This window comes from Pleuronectes platessa, chromosome 2, assembly GCF_947347685.1.
Source record: "Pleuronectes platessa chromosome 2, fPlePla1.1, whole genome shotgun sequence".
Classification (NCBI taxonomy): domain Eukaryota; kingdom Metazoa; phylum Chordata; class Actinopteri; order Pleuronectiformes; family Pleuronectidae; genus Pleuronectes; species Pleuronectes platessa.
In genome coordinates this window covers 6,744,891-6,771,598 of record NC_070627.1, presented here as the reverse complement: position 1 = coordinate 6,771,598, position 26,708 = coordinate 6,744,891, and the positions used below count along the sequence as shown (strand labels likewise).

Sequence of the window (26,708 nt, the reverse complement as noted above, 5' to 3'; positions counted from 1 at the left end):
TTTATGCGGTTTAATTTTTAAAACCTCAATAGGAAGAGAACATTTGGAAAAAAGTAATATTTGACCCAGAACTTTTACCCCAAAATGGTTTTGATGTATCACATTTTTGTCAAAACTGATCTTAGGCTCCTGCTAAATCTTGTGCTAGTCACAGTAACCCGGTATTAAGATGACACATAGTTGAGATCTTTAATGTCAGAATTACAGGATGATCTCAAAAGCTTCATCTAAACTTCTATTATCAAATCATTCAACAGTGAATTGAGATGATCTTGTAAGCGGCTTCTCTCTGCCTGCGATGGTTCATGTAGCCTACAGTAGATTCTCACTTTTTTTATAATGGTGGTTATAGCAATTATCATTTTGACCTAGGTATATAAAAAATAACAATATATGGTGATCATTAAAAAATTCAATCTTATGGTATTTTGCTTTTGTCTGTAGTCGAGCAGAATTAAATACTGACAACACATTTTAACCCCACTGTGCTAGAAAGTTCAGTAAATCAAAATTGATTAAACTGAAAACAAATAACTAAAACCTACCTGTACTGCTCCCTCGTTAGAATAATGCATTTGACTTGAACCATCCTGCATGAAGGTTCCAACGTCATCATTAAAATGTTCTCCTTGATCTCTATTTGCCTCATTCGATGAAAAGCATTCACACCGGTTGCTGAATATCAAAATCGGACTTACTTTCCGTTCTTCTACCTTCCGTTGTCCGTCTTCAGCTTCCACTCGCTCTCTCTCTTTATCCCGTATTTCAAAGTGGACACCCCCTTTTTGTCTGGTTGTTGGATGTGCATTGAAAACCCATAGATGGCTGAAATGTAGTTGGTAAAACCCATATTATGGCAACGATAAAAGGCGGAGGTTCATCTTTCTTATCCCAATGAAAGGGATCACTTTGCAGCTGGCACTGGAAATACACTGTGACTGTTCATTCAATCTGTCATCGGACACATCCCGTCGAGGTTTTTCCACTGTGACTGTTGACAATATAAAAACACCCGCAGCATCATATATTAATAGTTGTATATATCAGTGTCCCCACCTGTCAGAAAGGGATGGTATCTAGCAAAGTATCACTAATGTCAATCTCATTACTGATGGATATATCTGCACTTGACCTTCACGGTCTAGACTTCGAGGATGGTGGATCCAGAACAACCGTGGAAATCTCCCTGATGCGAGAGGTAAAGCATCCCACCGACCGCCTCTGACTGGCAGCTTAACAAGGTCTCCGGTAATACGATCGATTCCCAGCGGTCTTCATTGGCCGGTTCACATCAACACGAGACATTTTATTTGGTAAAATAATCTGCAGTTGATGTGAATGAAATCGTCCGATCCAATTAGCCTCTGATCGCATCAACCGAAACTCTCGCAGCACCCGTTTGGTATTTAGAGAGTCACATTGTGGTGGCATTATAAAAAGATGATTACTCATGATGATGGTGTTGTTGTGTTGTACTCAATGTTCTGAGCAGGATTTCAAGGTTCATCATTGTTAAAGGTTAAACAAGCACAACTTATGGACACAGGTTGAACAGTCACCTCGACCTCATTAAAGGGAAGGAACTGCAAGAAAAGCCTGATGACACCAGAGGAGAATAAACACGGAGATCACCCCTGACCTGGCCAAGGAAATGAGGCAAGTTCTCAGAGATAAAGCAACAACTGTGCTAAATATCCTCAACATGGCTGCTTTACTCCACTCTTAATTGTGAATATAAAGTCATTAGTAGGTTTTAGATATATGTTTAGGGTTAAAGGTTATTTCTGAGCAGACATTTTGACCCAACTCCCAACTGTTTATATATATGAGTATTTTATAGAAGCAGTTAAAGATGTTGGTGAGATGCTTTTTTTTTATGGTTATTTGACTGTTCATATGATGAATAACTAGCAGTCAAGGATCCTCTTATAGATAAGTGTACTGGGCAGCTCAGGTGGATATGAATGGAAGAGAGAGAGTGAACCTGGATCCTTAGGTGTAAATGCAGTTACTGCCATGTGCATGGTGTCATGGGCTCAGAGACCTGCTGCTGGAAACGTGTTGCTTTAACGATGGCTACTGCGATTTTAACTGTCTGTGAATTTGGTGAAAGATGTTTGCAAAGTAAAGCGTCTTTAGAAAAAATCACAGGAAACCAATCAGTCAGTTTGTTTGATTTATTGTTGTTAGAAGCTCATATATTTGACGGATGTCTCAATCCTTTACTAAACAATTAACTACAGTTACAATTATGATTCATTTGCATTTCAAAAAAATAAATAAATTCAGCTTTTAAATAATTTAATCAGATTTTACCGGCTCAATATGTATCACAGGCTTTCAATGCAATCTGTTCAATAAAACTTTAAATTTTCGTACTTTCCGGAATCTCGGTCAGAGGAAAAGTTGCATCAAACTTTTTGGCCATTTTATTCTGTGGAGAAATGGCAGAAGTAAGGATTAGAACAATAATCATATCAGGAACTTCTGAATATAGAAATCAACTCTTAAGTCAAACCTTACCTCTAACAACAAGCTTAGTGGAACACTCTGCCTTTCCAAAAGAGTTGACCGCGACCACCTTATATTCACCGCTGTCCATTGTCCGAACTCGGAGAATAAACATGGAGCACACTCCGTACGAGTTGGTGATGTAGTAGTTGTTGTCTGAGTTGATGCACACGTCGTTCAGGAACCAGGATACCGAGGGTGTCGGAGTTCCCCGGACAGCGCATGTCATGTACAGCTGATAACCTTTAGGTGGAGCGTGGACTTTGAGAGGGACCAGGATGGACGGGGGCCTCTCAAAGGAAATGTCCGTTGAATTACCTCTTTTCGAACTTGCATGAACTTTAAGGGGGAGAAAAAAAAACAAAAACATTTTTATTTAGAAATTGACTCACTTAAAATGAAAGATGTTACTGTGACTACGTGATGAAACATCCCACCTCTGTTGCTGTTGGCGCCCCATGTCGGCGACTGAGACGGATCTGAGAGGCCCACGTCGTTCTTGGCGTAGATCTTGAAGTGATACTCTATCCCGGGAAGGATGTTGTTGGCTGTGTATGTGTGAGCGGTGAGACGGTCTGCCACAGTCTTCCACACTCGGCTGTTGGAGTCATGTTGAGATACCGCGTAGAACAGGCGGTCGTCGTGCTCCTCGTCAGGAGAGGGCGCCCACGAGATCACCACTTTGCCCTCGACCGTCTGCTCCAACTCCACTGGCCCTGGAGTCTTGGGTTCATCTAGCAACAAGTACGATAGGAAGAAAGTTGTACTACTGAGAGAGGAAAGAATCGTAATCTTTATTTGAGTTCTTTTTCCCTGTGTTTTTACTTTCCAATTGACACCGGGTTGCTGTTTTTAGCATTTAATTGAAAAAGTATTCTAATTTCTAAAAGATACGATCTTCCTTTTTAAAGACCTGAGGGTTGTGATAGTTTCATATCGTTCATTTCAGCACAAACAAACTTCCACCAGTAGCTTCAGCACATTGTCCTCACCTGCGACTCTAACCTCAACGTCAAACGAAGCCTCGCCCACAGAGTTTTTGGCGGTAATAGTGTAGATGGCCGAATCTGTTCTCTTCGATGAGGGGATAACAAGCTGAGACATCCCCTCGGTATTGGTGATATTGATCCACTGGGATAGTGGCTCATCCTCCTTCAGCCAACTGATCTCGGGCGGAGGCTCGGCCTGGAGATATCAACGTCAGATAAATGAGATAAAGTGTGAGACATAAGCTGTCACATCACAATGTGGTAAACGCTTCACTCAAGACATGACACAGCTGGATTGCTGCATAAAATCCAACAACCGGAACCGACTGATGGATTTTAGATTTACACCGAGCAGCAAGGACACTGTATGCAAACCAGATTTCGGATTTTATTCATACCTCATAGCAGATTTTGACCCGAGCAGAATTCCCGGCTCTGACGACAATGAAGTCCTCTGGATCTTTGAAGCAAGGTCTCACTGAAAGGAAAAAACGCAAGCTCACAGATTAGGAAACGCAGACAAGGCAGCAGACAATATGTGGTGGGACAACAAGGTTGAAACCATTGATATGCACTGTGAAGATGCTTCTGTACGTACTGTTGGGATTCTTTGCGCACACCATGGCAGAAGGAGGGCTTAGATCTCCAGATCCTGACTCGTTGATTGCCGCAACCCTGAACTCGTACTCCGCTCCCTCCATAACATCTTTAACAGCAAACTTAGCCTCTAGATATAAGATGAAAAGCACAGCAAGGACAAAAGTCAGGAAAAAGGAGCATTTTTCGCTGTCATATGTGATATGTATGGTTTTATTTCTGACCTATGATAGGTTCGTTGAGTGCATTCAGGGCAATCCACTCATTTGTGTCTTTCTTTCGCTTCTCTACTTGATAACCGATGATCGGTACTCCTCTGTCATCCTCCGGAGGGGTCCACGTCAGTTTGATACACGTCTTAGAGGCACTCACCACGTTGGGAGCGCCAGGTGGACCAGCGAGTACTAGGAAATGACGAGTAGTCTTGTTAATCATGTAAGCGCATTAAAACATGGAATAAAACAAGTACATCTGCATGTTGCTACTGCAGGTTCCTCTTTGAGATAAACCTCTTTTTATTGTGGGATTTCTACAACAGCTGAGTTGTGTGACAGACAATCTGAAGCCATCACAAAACCTATCTAAAGACATTTTCATTTATTACAACCTGAGGCAGATTATCACGGGATTTGCTGAGGAAAGCTAAATGAGACTTTCTCTTTCCTGCACTCACTCATTATGCCAGCCATAATGCTGTCAGCTGTCTCCAGGGCGTCACTGAGGCCCTCGGGGTTCTCAGCGTAGATGCGGTAGTTGTATTTCTTTCCATGAGTCACGTTCCTGTCTCTGAAGGACGTCCTGTCAGCTAAAACATCGCCAAGCTTCATCCACAGACTCTGTCCCGCCTGCTGTCGTTCTATGATATAGTTGGTGACAGCCGAGCCGCCGTCATCCTTTGGAGGGTTCCATTTGATCTCGATCACAGACGAGGTGGTTTCAACGGTCTCCACTGGACCCTCCGGTGGGCCTGGGCGATCTGTTAGATGGACACAGTGCAACACTTTATATGCAGCTCACACACTGGTTCCCAGTAAGGTACACGGTTTGTATTGGATTTCTTGATTTTGTACCAATCACGATAAGCTGAGATGTGGCCTCTACGACACCAAATGGGTTTTTGAGCTGTATTTTTATTTCGCCTGCATCTGTCCGCAGGCAGTCTCTGAGCAGCAGGCGGCTGTGATTGGGCTCCTTCACGATCTTGACTCCTCCCCCATCTTTGATCTCGGTGCCATCCTTGAACCAACTGACCGTCAGAGATTCCTGAGGAGTGTAGGGCATCTTGAAAGCAGCATTCTGCCCCACTCTTACTATCACAGGTTTGGCGAACTTGTGAAGGTCGTCCGGGTCAAATTCCGGTACATCTATAAAGCAGAGAGTAATTCATTTTAATGCCTTTTGCAGAAGCCATTTCCTGCATGTTCTGCAAATTAAGGGAGGAAAGTGAATCATACCTCCTACAGTAACCTTTCCCTGTGTACTCTGCTCCCCTGACACAAAGCGATAAAGTCCGGAGTCGTCATCTGTGCAGCTTTTAATCGTCAGCTTGTGAGAGGTTCCTTCTTTGGTTATGGTGACCCCGGCACCTGAGTTTAACTAGCAAATTAAAAGGAAAAGGGAGACCTTGAAACTTTTTTGTAATGCATAATTTAATTGAATGAAATACTCAAAAACACCATCCCAGACACCATTTGTTAATTTGCAGTTTATACTGTGGGACGTTGGTGATGAATTATATCACGGTTTAAAGATTGTCTTAGACTTACACTTACTCTAAATGAAAGTGTGAGATTGCAAATTGTAATGTAAGAATGAAGTAATAGGATAATAACAGATATTCATGGACCTGACCTGCTCTCCATCTTTGAACCAGGAACCATCACACTCCAGGTTCATCTTCACAGGTAATTCCGCTGTCTTTCCACGAAGAGCGTAGTTATCCGAGAGGGCACAGGTGATAACGGGCTCTGGACAACGTGAAACAAAGTTACCCTTCTCTTTCCGGGGAGATCATGCAGGAGCTACACAATTAGGTTAAAGTAATCAACCTTTTATAGTGATTCGTTTTTCCCTTGACAAAAGTAATCACTATAAGTGGTTTCCACTGTATTGGCACGGAGGTCAATATCAGTCGGGGTCTAAATGTCATTGTTGTTTTGCACAAAGAAAAAGGTTAATGATATTGTATGCAGTGCTAATATAGTGCATGGTTTACATATTAGATCAGGCTGCTCTGTTCATAAAGTTGATGTTAAATACAAATGGCCGTAAGAGGCAAGTTAATGATTTGAAAATCAAGCATAATTATTAGGAGACGCAAATATCAAGTTTTTGCAAACCTTTACAGAAATCCAGTGGCCTAAGCAAATCTTTTAGTCTTTGATTAGTCTTTTAATATCGGCGTTCTTGTTTGTTGTTCAGTGGTAAATATCGGGCATACCACCTCCTGCAGCTGCCTGTGGTGGATCACCACCCACGGCTTCCTCAGCTGAGTGGATCACAGCAACAACAAGAGTAAGTCACGTGACCGAGCTTTACTAAGTCACTTCCTCAGTTCTGTTTGCACCACTGTCTCTCTTACCTTCTACCAAATCTTTCACCACTGTCGGTGGTTCACCTGAAAGACAGACAGTTTGTAAACACATCTATTTATCTTGGTTTTAAGTATTAATAAATAATAACTTCTACAAATCCCTCGCACTACACGTTTTTAGGACCATTTTCCAAAGTATGCCATTATGTCATACATGTTATAGTGTGTATTTCAAGCTTTTGGAAAGTCCTTGAATATCTGAGTTGGTGAAATCAAGGTACAAACCATAGTGTTACATCTGCACTGCTTAATATTTGGATAATGAGAGTCCTCTCAGTCAAGGTTTTGGCAAACTGCTAATGTTAGTCTGGCATTGGGCTGTAACATTGCTTCCAGAATCACGTTTCATTGCCATGTCCAATATATATCTTTTGAATGTACAGAGTTATTTTAAAACTTCTTAATATGTCTTGGGAGGGGGGGGGGGGGGGGGGGGGGCAGGGGGTGTTTAGAAGTCAGCTGGCAATGAACTTACAGCCTTGAGATACAGGATCCATGTTGAGGTCATGTATGTTTTACTACTGTCCCGACCAGCCGGCACTTACACCGGCACTTGTGTGATAATGGCACCAACAACAAGACCAGACATGATGTAAAATGAGATGGATCACATCACTCGGGTATGATGCAGATCTAAAAGTAGTCTCAAGTGCTTTGCATAAAATATTTATACACATTTAAAAGCACTTGTAATCATATGTAATCAGTCTTTTCGCAATTATTCATTCATACATCTCATCTAGTAACTGTGATATAAGCTAGAATTAATATTAAAAGAATAAATTGTGAATGGAGATAATGAGTCTGCATTTATCAATTCCCTTCTTCCAATATTTTCATAAGCTAGAGCCTTGCTCAGTTTGAGTGAAATTCAAATCAGCACAATTAAATCTAAATTAGAAAAAAAGAAATGTCTTGTTTAAATTCGGTCATTCATCTTTAAATGCACGGAAAGCTTATCTACACAGTTTCTTACCTTGGATCACTTCCTCCACAACTGGTGGAGCCGCTGCCACTGCTGCCGGCTCGCTCACTGTTTCAATCAAACATTACAACTAGTTAGTGGTCACCATAATCAACAAATCCTCATATTAAGCATTGCAACTAAATTGATAAAACAAAGATTAAATCTCAATGAATTCTGTATTTAATTAATTTATTGTTTTGTGTTTAAAGTTAATGTATATAAATAATACATGTCTGTTATATTTTCTGATAGCCTAGGCTGACTTCTTTAAATAAGCTTATTTAGAAACACTGAAATACAACAATCTTGATGTTGCCCATGGTTTGTAAAGTTAAGAAAATATATAAAATAGTTACAAAAATCTGCTTAAAGAGAAAGGCAGGAACTAAAATACATTGAATAGGAATAAACACAATAACCATCCTGATTAAAACCCCTTACAGCCACTGTTCTTACCTGGTTTGGGATCTTTTTGTGCCTCAGGTGCAGCTGCAGGAGCTGGAGGGGCTTCAGGGGGGGGCGCAGCAGCCGCAGCTTCTTTAGCAGCTATAATCTGTTCCTTTCTTTCTTCCCTTTCTTTCACTAGTTTGACTTGTTGTTCTTGGGCCACCTTCTGCAGGTCGACTCCAGCTCCTCCAGCCCTCGTTGTTTTCCTCGCTGCTTTTTTCCCCTTTGGAGCTTCTTTGTCAGCTGATTTAGGAAAAACAAATGATTTGCCATGAGTGTGCATTTTAAAATGCCATAATATGACAGGAATCAGACACATTTTTCTCAATATTACAAACTGTTGATTATTATCAGTGAGTCTTTTAAGGGAGTGAATCTTACCTTCAACAACAAGCCATGCGTTACAGGATTTTATTCCTGCGCAGGCAGAGTAAATTCCTTTGTCCACCACCATGCAGTCTTTGACCACCAGTCTGTGAATGAGCTTGTCCTCTGAAACCTCGATATCGTGCTTGTCCCCTTGTTCCAGTGGCAAATTCTTGCCAAACCACAGAATCTTGGCGAAGGGATTTGACAGGACACACTCGAACACGGCATCTTCTCTCTCCGTTGCCTTCACCTCCTGAAGTTTCACCAGGAACTCCACCATGGGGACTTAAAAATAACAAGTTATTAGTTTTATATCAATAATATTATCAACATCTACATATAAAAACATGGTTTTCCTTTGCTTTAATTAAGGTTGATAATTAACTGTATGCAAGTATGAAACTTACTTTTAAATTCAGTAGTAAAGATATTCACATCCTCTACATCCAACTGGTACAGTCCAGCATCTTCTGGCATAAGGTCCCTCATACTGAAAGTATACTTTCTCCCCACTATCTTGAGGCTGTGCTTTATCTTGTCTCCCAACTCCTTTGTATATGGAACCATTACACCATCCTGAAGGGGAAATGTACAAGAAATATTAATTTCTGGATTCATGGTTGAAATTGAGGTCGACTGCTCCTGATTTCTTTGGGGTGACTCCCCCCAACCTGTTAGGCGGTGACATGTAGAAGGGCGGCTGGACGTATAATTGTGTTTCCACACTAACCTTGTAAAGGAAGATGTGGCTGCTTGGGTCATTAAGATCCATGTCAACCTCAAAGGAGGCGGAACCATCTGCATTGACCTGAATGGGCCTCAGGTTACTCAGCTCCTTGATGAACTGGGACAGAAGCGGAATAAGAAATAAGTATGAAGGGGGAAAGAGAACTGACTTTACCCTCTGTTATCGCAGCATGGGGAGTCGATATCACGTCTCATAGAAAAAAGCAAATCATCCTGCAAATGTCACAAACCTGAGCTTGTTCCTCCTCCCTCTCCTTCTTCATTTCATTCAGTTTTGTGAGCATACGTCGGAAGTCAGTGATTCCATGCTCTGCGCAGATTCTCTCGTACTCTTTCTTATCAGCGCTGAGTAGCAGCTCCCAAACCTCCGGATCAATCTCCCCGTCTTTTTTCACAGGTTTCTCAGACCTGGGACGGACCTTACTGGAAATTGAAAACAAGATGATTCGCTGGGACAGTCTTGTAAATCTGTAGAAGATTATTCTACAGTCTATTCTAATATAGTAGCTCAAACCCACCTTTTCCTTTTCAGCACATTCTTAAAGTTTTCTTCAGTAAGCTCTGCTGTCTGTTGCGGGTTCTTGTTCTTCTTGAAACCAACTAAAGGCAGAAAGGAGGAGAAATAAGTTCATCATACAGTGTTTTTGAGCAGCCTACTGAGTGTTGAGCACTGGAAAAGAGTGGCCTTACACCCAAGGGTTTTCAGTAGAGAAGTATCACATTGAGATAAAAGTGTAAATCACCTTCTATCATATTTCTTACATTGCTTTTTCCTTACCTTCAATAACATTCAGAACGACCGTGACTATGGCTTGTCCATACTCATTTTTGGCAAAGCATTTGTAGGTGTCCGCTTGATCCGGCATGACATTTGGCATCTGAAAGAACCAAGACATGCTAAATGTAATGGATATAATGATAACTACGTTAGTTGGTTTAATATAAATATAAATATTGAATAGCCCCGCTTCCACATTGTCTGTTGTAGGCTTAATGGTCAAAATGATGCAGGTTAAGTTGTCATTGGTCTGTGAGCAGTTAAATGTGTCCAGTGTGTGTTGATAGGACTGACTAAATGATGGTCCGAAGACAGGGTGACCTTGATGTTATCAAATCTCCCCTTTTTTCCTCCCTCTATTTTCTATTTATCTATAATTTTCTCCATGCTGCTGCACAGTATCAATGCGATTTGATATCCCCATATCACTTGCCTCAAATGTATGCTCATTGGAAATGGTATCGTGTTTGGTTTGGTATCTTGAAGTATCAGACACATCTCCGTTATTTCGGCCCCATGTTACAGTTGGCTCCGGGTCTCCGGTGACAATGGCTTTGAAAAAGGCAAATTTTCCTGTAAAGAAAGAGGAAAGGTCATTTCATGTTCTAAATCACCTGGAAAAACAGATGCACGTTTATTTAGTGTGATTCTTATTTATATACACACGTATGTAATATAGCCTTCACTTTAATAACATAGAACTCATGGTATGATAACACAACAAACTTTATCTGACTCTTTAATGCATTTAGGTTTTGAATGTTGCAAATCTGTGCTGCTAATGGCATTTCACAAAAATTCATGGATTAAAACCATTATGCAGAATCATGTAAATTCCACCAGTACTTTGTGTTAATAATGATTCTGTAGCAGTCAGTCCCTACCCTCTTGGATGGTCAAAGCAATTGGCTTGCGGGTGAAGTCCGGATGGTTCTTTCCCTCTGGCAGTGTCTCAATGAACTGTGTAATCATCACGCCGGGGACTCGAGATTTCTTCTTGAACCCCACTGTCAGTGGAAAATGAAGCGTCAGTGACACAATGGATTTGGCAGTCGAAACATCGAAAGTAATGACCAGATTATATCCAGCCATCAATGTGTTGTTGTTTTTTTGGTAAATCGGATCATCACTCGCATAAACAATGTGGAGACCCATTCTAATACATGACATATTAGAATGTTCCATGTTACTCAGTTAATCGTCACTTGGATCTAAACGGTACACACGGGACTCTGGTGCAGTAGATGAGTCTTGTGTCAGTCAACATTTACATTTCTACAACGTTTATCTGTTTAACCTTTTTTCTTGGGAATCCATGCCTGATATTCAACCTGAGAGCAGATATGTAGTGATGCATCCACATATCTATGCACAGAACATATGTTCACATAATGTGCAGCATACTGCAGATCAGCTTTTCATGCCTTCACTAGCAAAAAAAAGTACTGTTGATTACCATTGGAATGCTCTGCGTCTGGACCTGATAAGGCATATGGGAAAGAGCATGTACAGCACACGTCAACATGGTGTTAGCATTAGATTATTGATTGAAGGTAATTTAAACTGTGAGATGAGAAAACGCTGAAGAAGGATGGGTGAATACATTGATGTCTTTACTGTCATTTGACAATACACAAAAATGCATGTGCTTTTGAGTTCTGATGCTCATTTTGCTGATATGCACAAGGCTGTCAAGTATTACAGCTCCTCTGCTGTTCAGTGAGCACTCTTTTGATTGTTCTCCAATTAGTCTGCACCTACTTTAGAACCTCCCATTGGCTTTGAATACACAACGTGCAGTCAAATGGTTTCTGATGGAAAAATGTTGGACTTTCTGAAGAGTCTTATGTGAATGTTACTATAAATTCCGAAAGCAAATGCTTTGTGACAAAGGGGGAGCTTTGATAATGAACCCGAATCAACCGCTTGATGCATCAGACAGAAAAAGAATTCCACAAATTATGACAAGTCAATATTTCAAAGTTTTTTTGGATTTTTTCATTAAAGGTTCAGTGTGTAGAATTTAGTGACATCTAGTGGTGAAGTTTCATGTTGCAGCTTAATACCCCTCACCTTTTCCAAACATGGAAGAGAACATGTGGTAACTTCAGTTTCAGCCTTCTATCAAATCTGTTAGACTTTGACCAGAAAATGTGTCTTCTAATTTTAAGATGTGTTAATTGAAGATGTGAAATATGATTAACACATATTTTGCGTTCAGATACTATGGCTTTTCTAACTGCAACTGCATCCTAAGATCCTCATTAATAAACATGTTGGAAGTTAGTATAAACTATCTTTTTTTTATACTTATTATTACAAATGTTTCCTTTTAGATTGAAAGTTGTTGGATCCACTATTTATTTCAAAAGATTCTCTGTTTTTCCTGTCATGTTCAGATTAATGGTTTTATTTGGTTACCTGTCACCTTCGTGTTTGCTAATGGATAAAAGACCAAAAATGAACATCTCACAAGCTTGTTGTTCCTTAAACACTCCTGCAGAAAATAAGATTAGCACTCGATGCTTACCTTGGCCAGCTGCGGTCCCATCGATCAGCTTGTTTTTTCTTAACATCCCGGCTCCTTTGATTTCAAGATTGATTTAGAGATTTCTTCAGAGAGATTTCTCCAACTACAGAAATAGGATGGAGATAATAAAAGTACCTTAGCTGCAGCTCAATTGATCAAATCAAATAGCAGGAAATATGTTTTATCCTGAAAGGAACTACATTTATAGTTAGACTTCAAAGACACACACAATTTATTCAGGAGGAGATTCAGAGAACTCCACTTCACAACCATCTAAAACCAGTGATGACAGGTTGAATAATTAGAAGAAAATAAAATTTTGCTTCATCTGTCTTGAGTCAATGACTTTAAACCACAAATCATCTAATCATATTCTAAGTTATTCTTACGCAAGAATTTACTTCTCAATCACAGAGTGGGTTCAGATGTTATTCTGTGGTGAAGGTGAGTGTGAGAACATCAGGCAGGGAATCGCCTGGAGCTGGAATATATTGTCTGGCGGTTCCTTCCCTGTACTGTTTATTCTTCTCACAACTAAATGTTGCTGACGTGGTCTGATCTCTTTGCTCTGAATGAATTCCTCCTCCTACACGACCAGTTACAACCACAACTGAAAACCAGTGACAGGTGTTTGGGTTTGTTGGCGGTCGTGAATCACTGGATTGTGTATTTTACATGAGCGGCAGAGTTATGCGTCTCTGATCTAATAGGAGAGCAGGATGTTAAAGCAGTACAGCACCCACACTGTAATATATATACAGTAAAGCCTCAAGGTAAATAAGCAAACAAACAGACACATGCTCTCACAGGCTAACTGGCTGACTGACAGACCAACTGGCTGTATTGTCAGTACTGGAGTGTCTGTTGCTTCCCGCTGTAAGCTTCCAACATGAGTTCAAGCTAGAGAACGCGACTGTACTTCTTTCAAACATAGATTCTCCGGCACATTAGCTAAACCAGATTCTCGGACCAATTTATAGTTTTCAACAAATCAGTTGTTACAGTGTTGACACCATTCACACGTCGAAATTTCAATGTGTCGGCGGTTAAACACCTCGAACCTCTCGAGTGTCTGCACAAACCCAGCGGCTCCCAGTGCAGCCGCGTAACACTCTATAGAGTGTCGATGGCACACGGCTGTTGAAAGAGGAGAAAAGTGGATTGACATCTGATAGGTCACATGCCAGATAAAACTGTTGAGCATCTCGTCCCGAACATCTTAATAGGTTTGTAAATCACTTCTGACACGATTGGATCGTGCAGAGCTGACTCCTGCTCATTACATCATCATGTAATTGATATTAATTACACTCAAACTCTTGATAAGTCAGCATTAATTTAGCGTCTCACTCGGTTTGTCAATCCAGCAAAAAAATATCTGTCTTTAGATTTGTTTTATAATTTCAAGCGCTACAATGTGATGAAAACAGTTTTGTCCCAATTAGGCTGTAGCTCCACTTGGGGTTAATATGAGGAGCACTTTCCATGACTACAAATTGCATGCCTTTTAAAAAAGATATGGTTTAACAGAGGTCACAAACAGTTCAAACTCTAATGCTCATTAAACATTTGAGTTGCACTTTCAAGGTTCAGAACCTGCTCCATGTACTTGGCTTCTGACACGGTCCCACACTAGCGGCCTCCTTGTCGTGAGAGCGAATTTTTATGGGTTTCATGTGACCAGTGCTGAAATACAGCACGGGACGGTATGCGAGTGACTGAGAACATCGTAAAAGTGATTAAAAGGAACACACTGCTAAGGGCATGTTCCGAAAGTATGTGGCTATCTAGGGAGATGGCGCTGATGATGTGCAGACGCTGACATTGACATTCTTTCTTAATTTGGTTATGTTAAGGGCCCCTCTTGCCTTTTTTTGGTTTGTAATCAATATTTTTCAGTAGTAATACAGAATAATATAATATAGAATAGTAAAGAAACAATTGTGTTAAGGTAAGAGTTTGAGAAAGGATGCTCCTAGATGCTTTTAGATGATTAAAAAGACATAAATTCTGTAAATACCTTAAATGTTCGTAAGATACATAATATAATCAATAATATTGAAATAATTTGAGTTGTCGATCTGGTGACAGCTTATGAAAATGACCGTTGTGTATTTTTACATTTTTCAAAAATTTTTGGAAACGACCGTTTGAATTCTAATTTACATCAACACAAAACTAAACTACAACTATTTAAAACATTTGTACACAGCCCCAAAATGAGGATATATATATACAATAGATACACTGCACTATGCATAGCAGATCAATTGACAGTCCAGGCAGTTTAATTGCGTTTATGGACAGACACTTTAAACACTTTGCCAAACTAACTGTTACAATGCTTGGACGAGATGTTAAAGAGTGCATCAGTCCCAGGATTATTTCTTTGTTAAAAGACTGAAGCCAACTTTCAGGAGTAAAACCCCTCCATCTAAGACTGGTGCTGATTGTGAGATGAATGATGAACTTACCTCAGTTCTCCTGGGATCCTCCTGAGTTGACGGCTGCCCGGTCTGATATTCGAGTGTTGCCTCCTTGCTCTACAAGCCTATTAAACCCTTACAGGAATGCCAATGACTCCGCGACAAGCACCCACGTCGTCAGACCTGGTGCCTGCCAAGAAAGGGGATTGCTCTTTTGTTTTTGGTATAAATCACAACCTCTAGAAAAGGGGGGGAGTGAGAGCCAAAGCCTTTCTTTTGGATGACCATGACCTCTTGTTGAAAAACGCTTGATCTTCAGGGAAAGTCCAATTTAAAATTGTTTGTTTGGAAAATTGAATTAATCTATTTAAGATATGATTATATAACATTGATCCTCTGTTGTGTATAATATACTGCTATTATAAACTAATCATGTGGAACTTTTGATTATTGCTTTCACTTCTTAAATCTCTGCAAATAAAATGTTAGCAGGAGAAATGTTTGTGTAGCTTTAAATTTGACTTTTTTGCACTAACACATTTGGTTTTTCGTCTTTGCGATTAGTTAGTGTCTGTTATGTAAGTCGGTGTCATCATAAGCCGGAGCTGCTGAGTGCTGACAGCCAAGTATGCCCGAATTGACACTCTTGTGAAATTACGAGAACAACACAACTTCATATGAATGTTCAGACGCGCTAATGACTCTTATTGTCTAGAAAATACTTTGTGTCTATTGTGGCCTTGAATAGCAACAGTGGCAGAATGAGCAATAAGTGTGATCTCATGTCGTGATTTGTCTGCGGACGTGTCTTTGGAGCGGAGTTCTTTTAACATTACGACATTTGTTAACCTGACACACAACAGATGGTTTGTCACATAGAACCATCTGGGAAAGCTGCATAGGAAACTGATTGGAGAAAATACAGACATCGTTGAATCTAATTGGGATAAAAGTTTCATCTTAATCTTAATATATTTACTTGTAACAGATTGATACAATCATTAAAGCCAAAAATAAATCTGTATTAGATCGATTTAGTTATTTCACCATTTTTCTTCACCAAATCCTCCTCGACTTGGAAATGAATGGCTTGCAGTAGAGGTGTACATGACCCTGGTGGAGAAGTTCATAGATTAGTATGACTAATTAGTAGATTAGTATGATAGAAAACACCTTCAGCTCAACATCCGCAAAACCATAACTTATATTTATATATATATATATATAAAGAAGATTGACTTATCTCCACGTCCTTCCACAATGAGTTATTCTGTATTATGCACCAATGGATCGACTTGGGGGATCAAGTCAGCTTTTCCTTGTAAATGTCATTGATTCATTGTTAAAACAACATAACAACAAAAAGTAAGTTTGATTGGGTGGGAGTTTCTCCAAGGAATCACAATTATCTCCTTCTAACTTGTATTTGCTTATTGCTATTAGCAAACTTTACTTTCTTAGTTAGCAGGTTTGATTCGTATAGGAGAATAAATAGAAGCTGGAAAAACGAATACATTTTAAATAAGGCTTTAAGTAAACCAGTCATTGTCTTATCTTTAAAAAATACTTTTTACTTTTCACGTCGCAGAAAAACAACTTTTCAAGAAGAAGAAAGTTACTTCACACTTTGAGGGCATTTATTTCTGTGTTATTGGTCTTATCAATAACAGAGCTGTGGTCAGTTTAGTCAAGATTGTGTGTGTTTGTGTGTGTCAGTGTGTTTGTGTGTGTCAGTGTGTGTGCATGTGAGTGGATATTTCAAGCAGTGTAATAAAAGTGAATGCGAGGCACAGGAAATATGACTGTTCTCAGGCATGGGAAGCTGATATGAGAAGCTTGATGTTCTTGGAGGCTTTTATTGCGAAGGGTCACTAAAGTCAGGAGCTCAGAATTCCACCATAGAAAACAATGACAAAACAAGGAATGTTATATAACCCAACACTCAATGGACGGCAGTAACTTCATCTGTGTCTGTGTTGGCGGACATACATTTTTAAATTTCTATTTATTCATTGGAGCAAATTGAAATACTTCTTTTACTTTGTTTGCTAGTGCCCTGTGGTTAGTTGCTTCTTAATGCCAAATCCCAGTACAGTGAACTCCCAGTGAAGAGATGTGTCTATAACAAGATGCCAAGTGGCTACTGTATAATGGATCATTTTAGTCTGTCGCCGGACCCTTGCTCGGGAAGGTGTGCAGTTGTTTGCAAGGTTGCACTTGCGAGTCATGCACAGGAATTTTTTTATCATTTATGACTTTCTATAATAGACTCACATTATCCTCTGAAAGAGCGCGAACACATGTCCGCAGTAAACGAGAAATTCGAAGCCATGTGACAGTTGGCAGAGCGGAGGCGGCTCACGTGAAGTTTTAAAATGAAAAGACACGATATATTTACCTCACAGTGGGGCGACGGTTACGTGCCAAACTGAATGTAACTGCAGCAGACAAACCACTTCATACAGTCAAGTACTTGTAAAGTATATCTGAGGCCAATTTAAAAAAATTCAGCTTTATATTTGTGATATCTTCTTTAGCATGCTGAATAAAGTATGTATCTCAGAGTATCTTGTTCTATATTAAGTGACAGACTCATGACTGAAGTCAGGTTGAAGTAAGACACTGCAGTTCACTTTGAACAGATTTTATTTACATTTTGGAAAAATCCTCAATGATGAAAACATTACACATGAACACACAAAACCCCTCAATTTGTATGATCATATTTTCCATTTACCAAGAGGTAGTAACTTCAGAAGAAACTTGTTCTAAACAGCAGATGGAAGCTCGATACAGCTCAAGAAAAAGATAGGACCATAAATAAACATGTTTGGGTGCCGGATTAACATTTCACTAATGTTGAATCCCAGATGTCATGTCTCCATCTCCTCACTGTGTGTGGAGAATAAATTTAGCAGATTTCCCACTTAACATTTTTTTATCGCTTCCAAACACCAAAAATCGCTCTTTTCACCTTTATTTTTCTCATCACAGTTTATTTGAACACATTAATACAATAATTCACAAAAACACTGATAACTGGTTTCAAAACGGCAAATCTTTAACTCTCCGTTATTTTATTGTAACACTCGTCTTCAGGATTTCAGGACCACGGCTTCAATCTGATGTGGAATGGGAAGAGAAGGGTGTTGTTACAACATACTCAGCCAGAGGTTTAAAATATAACATACTCCAATGTGTTGTGTTGGATTTTCTTTACCTTTAACAACAAGTTTGGTTGTGCACTCCACTCTGCCCAGATTATTTTCCGCTACGACCATGTAATCTCCACTGTCCTTCGGCCCGACTTTGAGGATCACCATGGAGCACACCCCGCAGGTGTTGGTGATGTGGTAGTTGGTGTTGGTGTTCAGGCTGATGTTGTTCCTGTACCAGGTGATATAGGGTCTGGGATTTCCCGTCACTGCACAACTCATGTAGCACTCGTACTTCTCCGGACTGTTGTGCGTTTTCAGCGGAACGGAGAATGATGGCGGCGTCTCGAAGCTGCAGTCCTTAGAGGCTGGGACGTTCACGGTAAATATCTCTGGGATTGTAAAAGAGAGATAAAAAAAAAAGTTTAAAAGGTGCAAGTGATAGTGATCAATGCATTTTTCATTGCTACTGTCGCATTCACTCATCTCGATTCAGTGAGTATATGTGAGGAGGGAACATTCATATGAAATGTTGTTAGTTTTAATGGTGCTTTGACATTTGTTGTACAGTCAAAATGTGATGTCAGAAGCAGCAAATCGTCACTTATTAGAGGCTGGACTTATTAATAAGGGCTACAAATGGGGAAATTGACCAATGACAGGTTTCAGATCCCAGTGTGATATGGTCAAGTCTTGTTTTGTCTGAGGGGACAATGCTTAAATACTACAATTTATAACTTTGTAATTAATGCAGAAAATTAAGCCGATCATCATAATTTGGGGCAAAAGCTACAAAATGATTGTTGCTCTCTGAAATTGTCGTTTAATATTGTGTTAATCAGTTAAGTAAGGGTTTATATTTTTACTACACAATTTCCCAACACCGTGGTTTTAACCTGCCTTTCGCTCTCTTCACTTCCCATCTTGCAGACTCGGAGGGATCGGAGAGTCCCATGTCGTTCTTGGCGTAGACCCGGAACTGATACTGTCTCCCCGGCATGATGTTGATGGCAGTGAACTTGTTATTGAAGAGATGGTCTGCCATGATTTGCCAGGTACGCTTCTCGGAATCCCGCTTGGTGATCATGTAGTGCAGCCTGTCGTCTTTCTTCTCATCTGGAGACGGGGTCCAGGAGACTGTCACTGTTCCCGACACGTTCTCGTCCAGCTCCACGGGGCCTGGAGGCTTCGGGTCATCTAGAAACGTGAAGGAATCCAATTTTTAGTATCTGTATGCTCTATGTTTCTAATGGCCACAGAGTGGAAGCCTGCACACGCACAGTCGTTCTCTTTCTGAACGATCCCCACATGCTGCTTAAATCCAAAGCAAAGTCAGACTATAGTGAAAAAATAAAAACCTTTATTTCTTTATACACTGTTTATAGTTTTGCATATAAATCTATAACATAATTAAACCTACATTTAAGACTACAAATCACTTAAAGCTCAAAGGTTGATTTTGTAAGATTAAGGTAAAAGGGATCTATTGGCAGAAATTTTATATAAAATAGTCCTAGTAATGTTTTACCAGTGTGTTTCATCTAAATTGTATAAATTGTTGTTCTATTTACCCTAAAATGGGCCTTTTATATTTAATACTTTATATTTACATCAGAAGTGGGTCCTCTCTAGGGAGGCCGCCATGTTTTCTACAGTAGCCCAAACTGGACAAACTGAAAACCGGACATGTGACCAAGCATTTTGCCTTGTTCAGAAACCTGAATGATTATACATCCATAAAAATCTGCTCGATACAACCTTAGCTAAAGATTTCACTTTTATCTGAAGGATATAGGTGTGTACCTGTAATTCTTATTTCCACACTGGAGGTTTCTTGACCGACAAGGTTCTTCACAATTATAGTGTAGATTCCTGTGTCCTGGCGTTCTGATGAGAAGATCATCAGCTGCGATGATGTGTCCGTGTTGCTCACCGTCACATGCTTGGGCACAGGCAAGCCGTCCTTGAGCCAATTAATAATTGGTACTGGAGAGGCCTGCCACAAGAGGAGATACACAGCTTAAACCTGGGTTTATACTTTTATACTTATTCATAAAATGTCTAATCTGCATATTCCGACTGGACATTGACTAAAACTACTTTTGTATGATTATTATACTGAACCTGAAAGTTAAAGTTGACTCGAGCAGCGTTCCCAGCTTTCATTACCATGAAGTTCTTAAGTTTTTTGTCAGTGAATTGAGGTCTCACTGTAACAATGTAGGAGGAGAGAAAATTTGAGAAAAAGCAATTTAACGAAGGTAAAATGTGTCAACGTTTGACTGTAGATAGTTAATTGTTGACTCAGTGTCCACCGACTCACCTGGAGGTGGCATAGCAATGATGTAGTTGTCCAAATCTTGAGGCTCACCATCCCCACCCTCATTGGTGGCTACAACTCTAACCCAGTACATGGCCATAGACTTCAGACCCATAATAGTATAAGAGTTGATAATGATTGGACTGGAGTTACAGCTACTCCACTCTGGGTTTTCAGCCGGTCTGAGCTCCACGAGGTATCCTTTGGCCTCATCCTGGACCCCTTCCTCCTCGATGGGTTTCGTCCAGGCCAGAGATAAGGTGGTGTACGTGGAGTCGGTCACCCTCAAGTCAAGGACTTTACCAGGGGGCTCTGGAAGATTCAGTTGATTTTTCAGAAAATCAGGGAATGTAGATTCAACAATAAAGCGGATTTCAGCCAGTTACTCACTTTTTGGATCTCTTGCAAACACGAATTCAGAGGGTGCGCTTGGTTCTCCGGCTCCAGAAATGTTGATTGCTGATACACGGAACTCATACGAGAAGCCCTCAACAACATCCTTTACTGCGTACGTGCTCTCTGTATACATGTAAAACAGTACGATTACACTATTATAAAATGTGACAATAAAGTTTACAAGTTTAGATCTAAAATCCAGCCTTAAAAACAACCATAACAATTGGAAATAGAGTCATTGAATGTGAAATGTGACTCTAATCAACCTTTAATGGGCTCCAGAGGCGGGTTGACGAGGCCCCACAGATTACTGCCGTTTTTGCGTTTCTCCACGTTGTAACCGGAAATGTTGGTTCCTCCGGTGTTAGTGGGCTCAGACCAAGCAAGATTGATGCAGTCTTTGAAAGCACTAACAATCTTTGGCATAGAAGGAGCACCAGGGTAAGCTGAAACAACGAGGAAATGAAAAAAACGCTCACTTTTCAATTAGCTTATTAAAAAAAGCACATTCACTCTTTATTTGAGACGTACCCTTTGTCCCTGCCTGAATGTCGTCTGTTTCCATCATTTCACTGATGCCATGATCGGTTTCAGCCCTGACATGGTAGCAGTACTTTCTGCCATGATCCACATCGGTGTCCCTGTATTTGGGCTCCGGGCCAATCTTGCCTAGTTTTTTCCAGCTGTTTCGGCCGATTTGCTGTCGCTCCATGACGTAGTCCGTGATGGGGCAGCCGCCGCTGTCTTTGGGAGGCCGCCATTTGAAGTCAATGCAAGATGATGAGCTTTCAATTATATCCACAGGGCCCATGGGTGGGGTCGGCTTATCTATAGTAACACAAAAGAATAACTGTACCGATGTGCATGGTTTTTATACAAATTAAGAACATGCAGTGTCTAGCGTGCAGCTTACAAACCTAAGACATTAAGCTGTGTAGTAGCCTCAGCTTTCCCAAATTCATTTCTGATCTTAATCTTAATTTCTCCTGTGGTCTTGCGTTGGCACTTGGTGAGAACCAGACGACTGTTTGAGGACGATTTTTCAATCTTGATGTTGGCGTCCTCCAGCAGCTCCTCGCCCTCATTGTACCACTGGATCTTCATGGGCTCCCGGCCAACAAAGGACACATTAAACACTGCCTCTTTCCCAGATTTGATCGTGACCGGTTTTATGAACACAGCAAGGTCATCTGTGTTTATTCTCGGAGGATCTAGTAGAAAAACATACGTCTTTGAGAAATGAGAAGAGCATTTTACACATTTTCACAGTGGTTGACTCTTTTTCTTTTGCATCTGATCACGATACCTTCAATAATTAGCACAGCTTCTGTTTTACGCCCATCGGCTTCACATCGGTACTTCCCAGCATCCTCTTCTTGGCAGTTTTTGATAATTAGTTTGCGATAAGTCCCGTCTTTAACGATACAGACGTCATCTGTAGCTGTTATCTGTAATGCACAGACATGCACATACGTTAACACACATAACTCTAACAAGGTGGAAGGTGAAAGCTGCAGCTCCATCATCTCTTAAATCCCTCACCTCTATCCCTTCTTTGAACCAAACTCCATCACATTCCTCGCTGCTCAGTCTGCACACCAATTCTGCATCAGTGCCGATGATGGCGTTTACATCCGAAAGTCCACCGGTGAAGAAAACTCCAGGGTCTGAAAGAAAGGCAAACTTTTAATTTGGAACAGAAAAAAGTACTTAAGGTTATATAATGTACTATGTTCTGATGCCTCTCACCGATGACTGTATCAGGAACAAGTGGGCCTGTCCTCACTCTCTTTCTTTTCTCTTGAATAGGCTGCTCTTCTTCTTCTTCTTCTTCTTCAGCTTCTACCTTTTTCTTTGGTTGTGATGGAGTAGATTCAGCTGCTTCGGACACTTCCTCTTCCTCCTCCTCATCTTCTGCCTCCTCATCTTCTGCCTCCTCATCTTCTGCCTTTGCCTTAACCTTTGCCCCTGCTTTTGGCTTCCCTTTGGCTTCTGCTTCTGCTTCTGGTCTGGCTTTAGCTTTGGCTTCTGCCTTAGCTTCTGCTTTAGCTTTGGCTTTGGCTTCAGCTTCAGCTTTAGCTCTAGCTGCGGCCTCTGCCTTCTCAGCTGCAGCCTTAGCAGCGGCGGCTACTGCCTCCGCTTTTAACTTTGCAATCATCTCATCCCTCTCCTTCTGTACCTTAGCATTTTGCTCTTGAGCTATCAACAACAGATCAGCACCACCACCACCTGCCCGGGTTGTTTTGCGAGCTTTCTTCTTCCCTTTCGCGTTCAGATCTTTGTCCACTGATGAAAAAAAGTAACAGAACCTTGTAAACGTGAATTAGGCTTTTTTTTTTCTCCATTTTGGATGAACTAGTGTTGAACAATATGAAAATATACAATTTGAAAAATGTAAACAGTACCTTCCACTATAAGCCAGGCACTGCAAGATGCAAGTCCAACCACTGCGGCATAGATTCCTTTATCCAGTGGCTGGCAGTCCTTCACCACCAACGTGTGGATCAGCATGTCGTCGGACACAAGGATGTCATATTTTTCCCCTTGCTCCAGTGGGGTGTTTTTAAACTTCCAAGTTATCTTTTTCATAGGTTGAGAGATGAGGCACTCGAACATGGCGTCCTCTCTCTCCTCTGCCTTCACGTCTTCCAATTTAACCAAGAATTCTAAAGGGGGAACTGTACGAAACACAAAATTACGGGTTAACGTGAGATCTGCTGACATTTACGTACATTTTAATTCTGTAAATGATAAATTAGGATGCATAATCTTACTCTTCAAATCAGCTGAGAAGATCCTAATTCCATCAATCTCCACTTCGCACAATCCCGCATCCTCCATGTCGACACCATTCATGCTAAACTTCTTTCCCACTTGCTTCAATCCATGTTTTATCTCTGTTTCAGCATCAAAAGGAATCATAACTCCATCCTGTTCGAACATATTAGGTCATACAAATGATATATTTATACATGTCACATTGTATGCTTTCATCTATTAACTAGTAAGAACATATTTAAGAGGAAATATCTCACCTTAAATAGGAAGATTTTGCAGACAGGCGCTTCAACTTCAATGTCTGAATCATCAACAGGTTTCAATTCAACGGCCTTCAGTATGCCACGTCTTTCAACAACCTGTCGTCCAATAGAAAGTTATTTGAATGTTAGTACTCTTGTGTTTTCTGCCACTTGACTGTGAGGCTGTGTCGGTTTACAGGAAGGTGCAGTTGAGACACACGTTACCTTCACTTCTTCTTGCTCCCTCTCTTCCTTCATCTCACTTAGTTTTTTCAGCATCCAACGGAAATTGGTGATCCCGTACCGCGCACAGACGCTCTCATAGTCTTTCTTGTCTGAACTCATCAACTCTTCCCAAAACTTTTCATCCATTACGGGTTTTTCCTCCTCTTTCGGCTCAGTGTCAACCCTACAAAAAGGATACAATCATCAATTACTTTAACGTTATGATTATACATAGCAAGAAATTAAAACTAAGTAAAGTTTGCTCTTGCCCTGAAGCAGTTCTTACACTGTTTTCAAGGTCTTTTTGAAATCCTCTGGTACTTCCCGGACGGCTGCAAACAAAACAGGCAACACGGTTACAGTTTTAATTCAGCGCACAATTGACTGTGTTATTACAAAGTAATCAAAGTGTGTACCTGTCCTGGACTGTTGCAAAGCTTTGCTCTTTTTGAAGCCAACTGAAATGGAAAGAGAAAAACATTCAAGTGAGACAGATGTAATATATATCATCATAATAAATTGGTTTGGATTGAATATATCCTGAAATAGAAGCGAGTGACGCACCTTCAATAACGTTAAGGGTTGCGGTGACAATAGCTTTTCCAAATTCATTTTTCGCTAAGCACTTGTACGTGTCGGCTTGATCCACCGATACGTCCGGCAGCTGTCATGAAATGCATGGATAGAACATTTTACTGCAGTTTTGTTTTTCGTGGTTATTATTTGAATGAAGCGTTCTTAGTGACACGTCGTCATGACCTCACCTGTAGCTGGTATTCACCAGAACCTGCATCGAAGGAGATATTGTACCCTTCATCAATGTCTCCATTGTTTCTCAACCAGGTCACTACTGGTGTTGGTTTTCCAGTAACTACTGCTCTGAAGGTCGCCGGTTTTCCTATAGAATCGGCAAAGATATTATCTTAGAAATCAGCACAGTCGAGTGAAGTGAAGTTGAACACACGTAACCAGAGGTGGTGTTTTATTTGACTTTACCTTCTTGAAGTGTCAGAGAGATTGGTTTCCGAGTGAAATCTGGCGTGCTCATGTCTTCTGGGAGTTCCTCCACGTATTGGGTGATCATAACTCCCGGCACGTTCGACTTCTTTTTAATTCTCACTGTCATTAAATGAGACGAATGGCATTATTTACAATTGATAAAGAACTTAAAGAATAATTTGATTGAACCACACTGCTTTAAGAACGTTTACAACAAATTTAAAGATCTTGCAACTTGTTATTTGGCAATTAATTGTCATGTGAAGTGAAGTTTTTAAACTCTTCGGTTACTCACCCTGCCCTGGAGCGGTTGGCTCCTCATCTTTGTTTCTGCGTATCTTAAACATCTTGACAACAGCTTCTCTGTCAATGCACAGGTATTAAAAAAAAACACTGTTTAGTTTAAAAATGCATCATTTAATTTTAAGTCTTTATTTAGAAAATTATACATTTATTTTTCAGATTAATTCGTTCCCATGTCAACATGATGGGATTTCAGGCTAAGCTTCATCTGATGGAATGTCTTGGCCACTGTTAAACTCCATATGAATTCCCATCTGTCTGAATCTCCCACAGATGGTGTGAATCTGCTCTGGCTATCGCTCACCGCTGTTTAACTATTGGATTACGGCAGCGTGCTTACATTAACAACCTGATGTTAATGCACTTTTAAGTAAAGCCTGTCCTTGGAGGAGACAGAACAGATGTAACGGGACACGATTTATTCATTATTCCAAAAACAGAAAGTGGGTTAAGTAATGTTTCAGTGTGAGTTTTATGACGAGACGTCGCTGCTCAAGAGAGTGGAACTTATCTTGGGCAAATCGTGTGAGGATGCATGAGTTAGTAATTCGATCTGTACTATAAATGTAAGAATTCCTGAGATCACTGAATAGCTGACATTCCTGAGTGACTGGCCTGGCTCTGCAGGCAGTAGGTCGAGGTGGTGTAAACAGCTGACGTTTGTATTAGGAGCTGTTCTCTTCCTCCTTCACCTTTCTGAAGGATCAGTTAATTAATCAGCAGATTTCCTGTCGGCGGTTGAAATCCGTAGTTTATAGTTGTCTGATTAAGTCAAAGTTGTAGAGATTATAAAAACATTTGAATGACCATCTTAATCACGTTAAATGGCGTATTGTCATTATTGTTTATGCAGTGTACATGACAAATTATATTATAAATCAGCAAGCAGTAATTTAATTATTTGTACTACAAAATATCTTAAAAACCATACAAATGCTAATATTATACTGAAATTTGACGTGTGATATAGAAAAAAAGCTGTGTTTGTTTACGCTTAGAGTATTTTTTAAGTATATTTATAATAAAAGATATAGTTTGAGAGGTAGAGTTTGACCACGAAAAAAAATTCCATGTTTAAATATTACTTATTCATACAGAAGGTTTGATGCAAACATCTTCTTGTATCAGGAATATAAAGTAGTGAGACCACTCGGTCTTGTCTGTGTAAATCTTACTTACATTTGATGATCTCATTAGTCCACTGACAGGAGCCTTTTGTTTTGGGATTATATTTGATGGCCCCTCAAACTATTCGCATTAAATTTAATAACAATTCAAATAAGATCCGATGTTCAGTGGTTTATTGCCTTATCAGCGTGAATATTTAGAATCTGTC

At 40.3% G+C, this 26,708-nt stretch overlaps 2 protein-coding genes across 2 annotated transcripts; both read right to left on the bottom strand.

The window, feature by feature from the left end:
* Positions 1-2,429: 2,429 nt before the first annotated feature.
* Positions 2,430-12,574, bottom strand: igfn1.4 (immunoglobulin like and fibronectin type III domain containing 1, tandem duplicate 4). The gene is given in 21 exon segments (XM_053445151.1): positions 2,430-2,434; positions 2,524-2,831; positions 2,942-3,245; positions 3,504-3,696; positions 3,899-3,978; positions 4,099-4,227; positions 4,322-4,501; positions 4,771-5,073; positions 5,168-5,461; positions 5,552-5,693; positions 5,949-6,118; positions 8,099-8,347; positions 8,486-8,758; positions 8,881-9,049; positions 9,204-9,317; positions 9,451-9,643; positions 9,739-9,820; positions 9,999-10,098; positions 10,432-10,571; positions 10,883-11,005; positions 12,529-12,574. Coding segments are annotated over 21 exon segments (3,597 nt in total).
* A 5,497-nt stretch (positions 12,575-18,071) lies between these two features.
* Positions 18,072-25,416, bottom strand: LOC128460099 (immunoglobulin-like and fibronectin type III domain-containing protein 1). Its single transcript, XM_053445140.1, has 24 exons — positions 25,365-25,416; positions 25,067-25,189; positions 24,835-24,968; positions 24,635-24,734; positions 24,487-24,528; positions 24,357-24,402; positions 24,071-24,254; positions 23,861-23,962; positions 23,600-23,756; positions 23,231-23,503; positions 22,672-23,111; positions 22,575-22,623; positions 22,368-22,492; positions 22,132-22,273; positions 21,743-22,036; positions 21,357-21,653; positions 21,092-21,271; positions 20,820-20,948; positions 20,433-20,741; positions 20,234-20,319; positions 19,913-20,105; positions 19,010-19,306; positions 18,175-18,501; positions 18,072-18,076 (listed from the first exon to the last, which is right to left on the bottom strand). The coding sequence occupies exons 1-24, from the start codon at positions 25,414-25,416 to the stop codon at positions 18,072-18,074; spliced, it is 4,086 nt and encodes a 1,361-aa protein (XP_053301115.1).
* Positions 25,417-26,708: the final 1,292 nt, after the last annotated feature.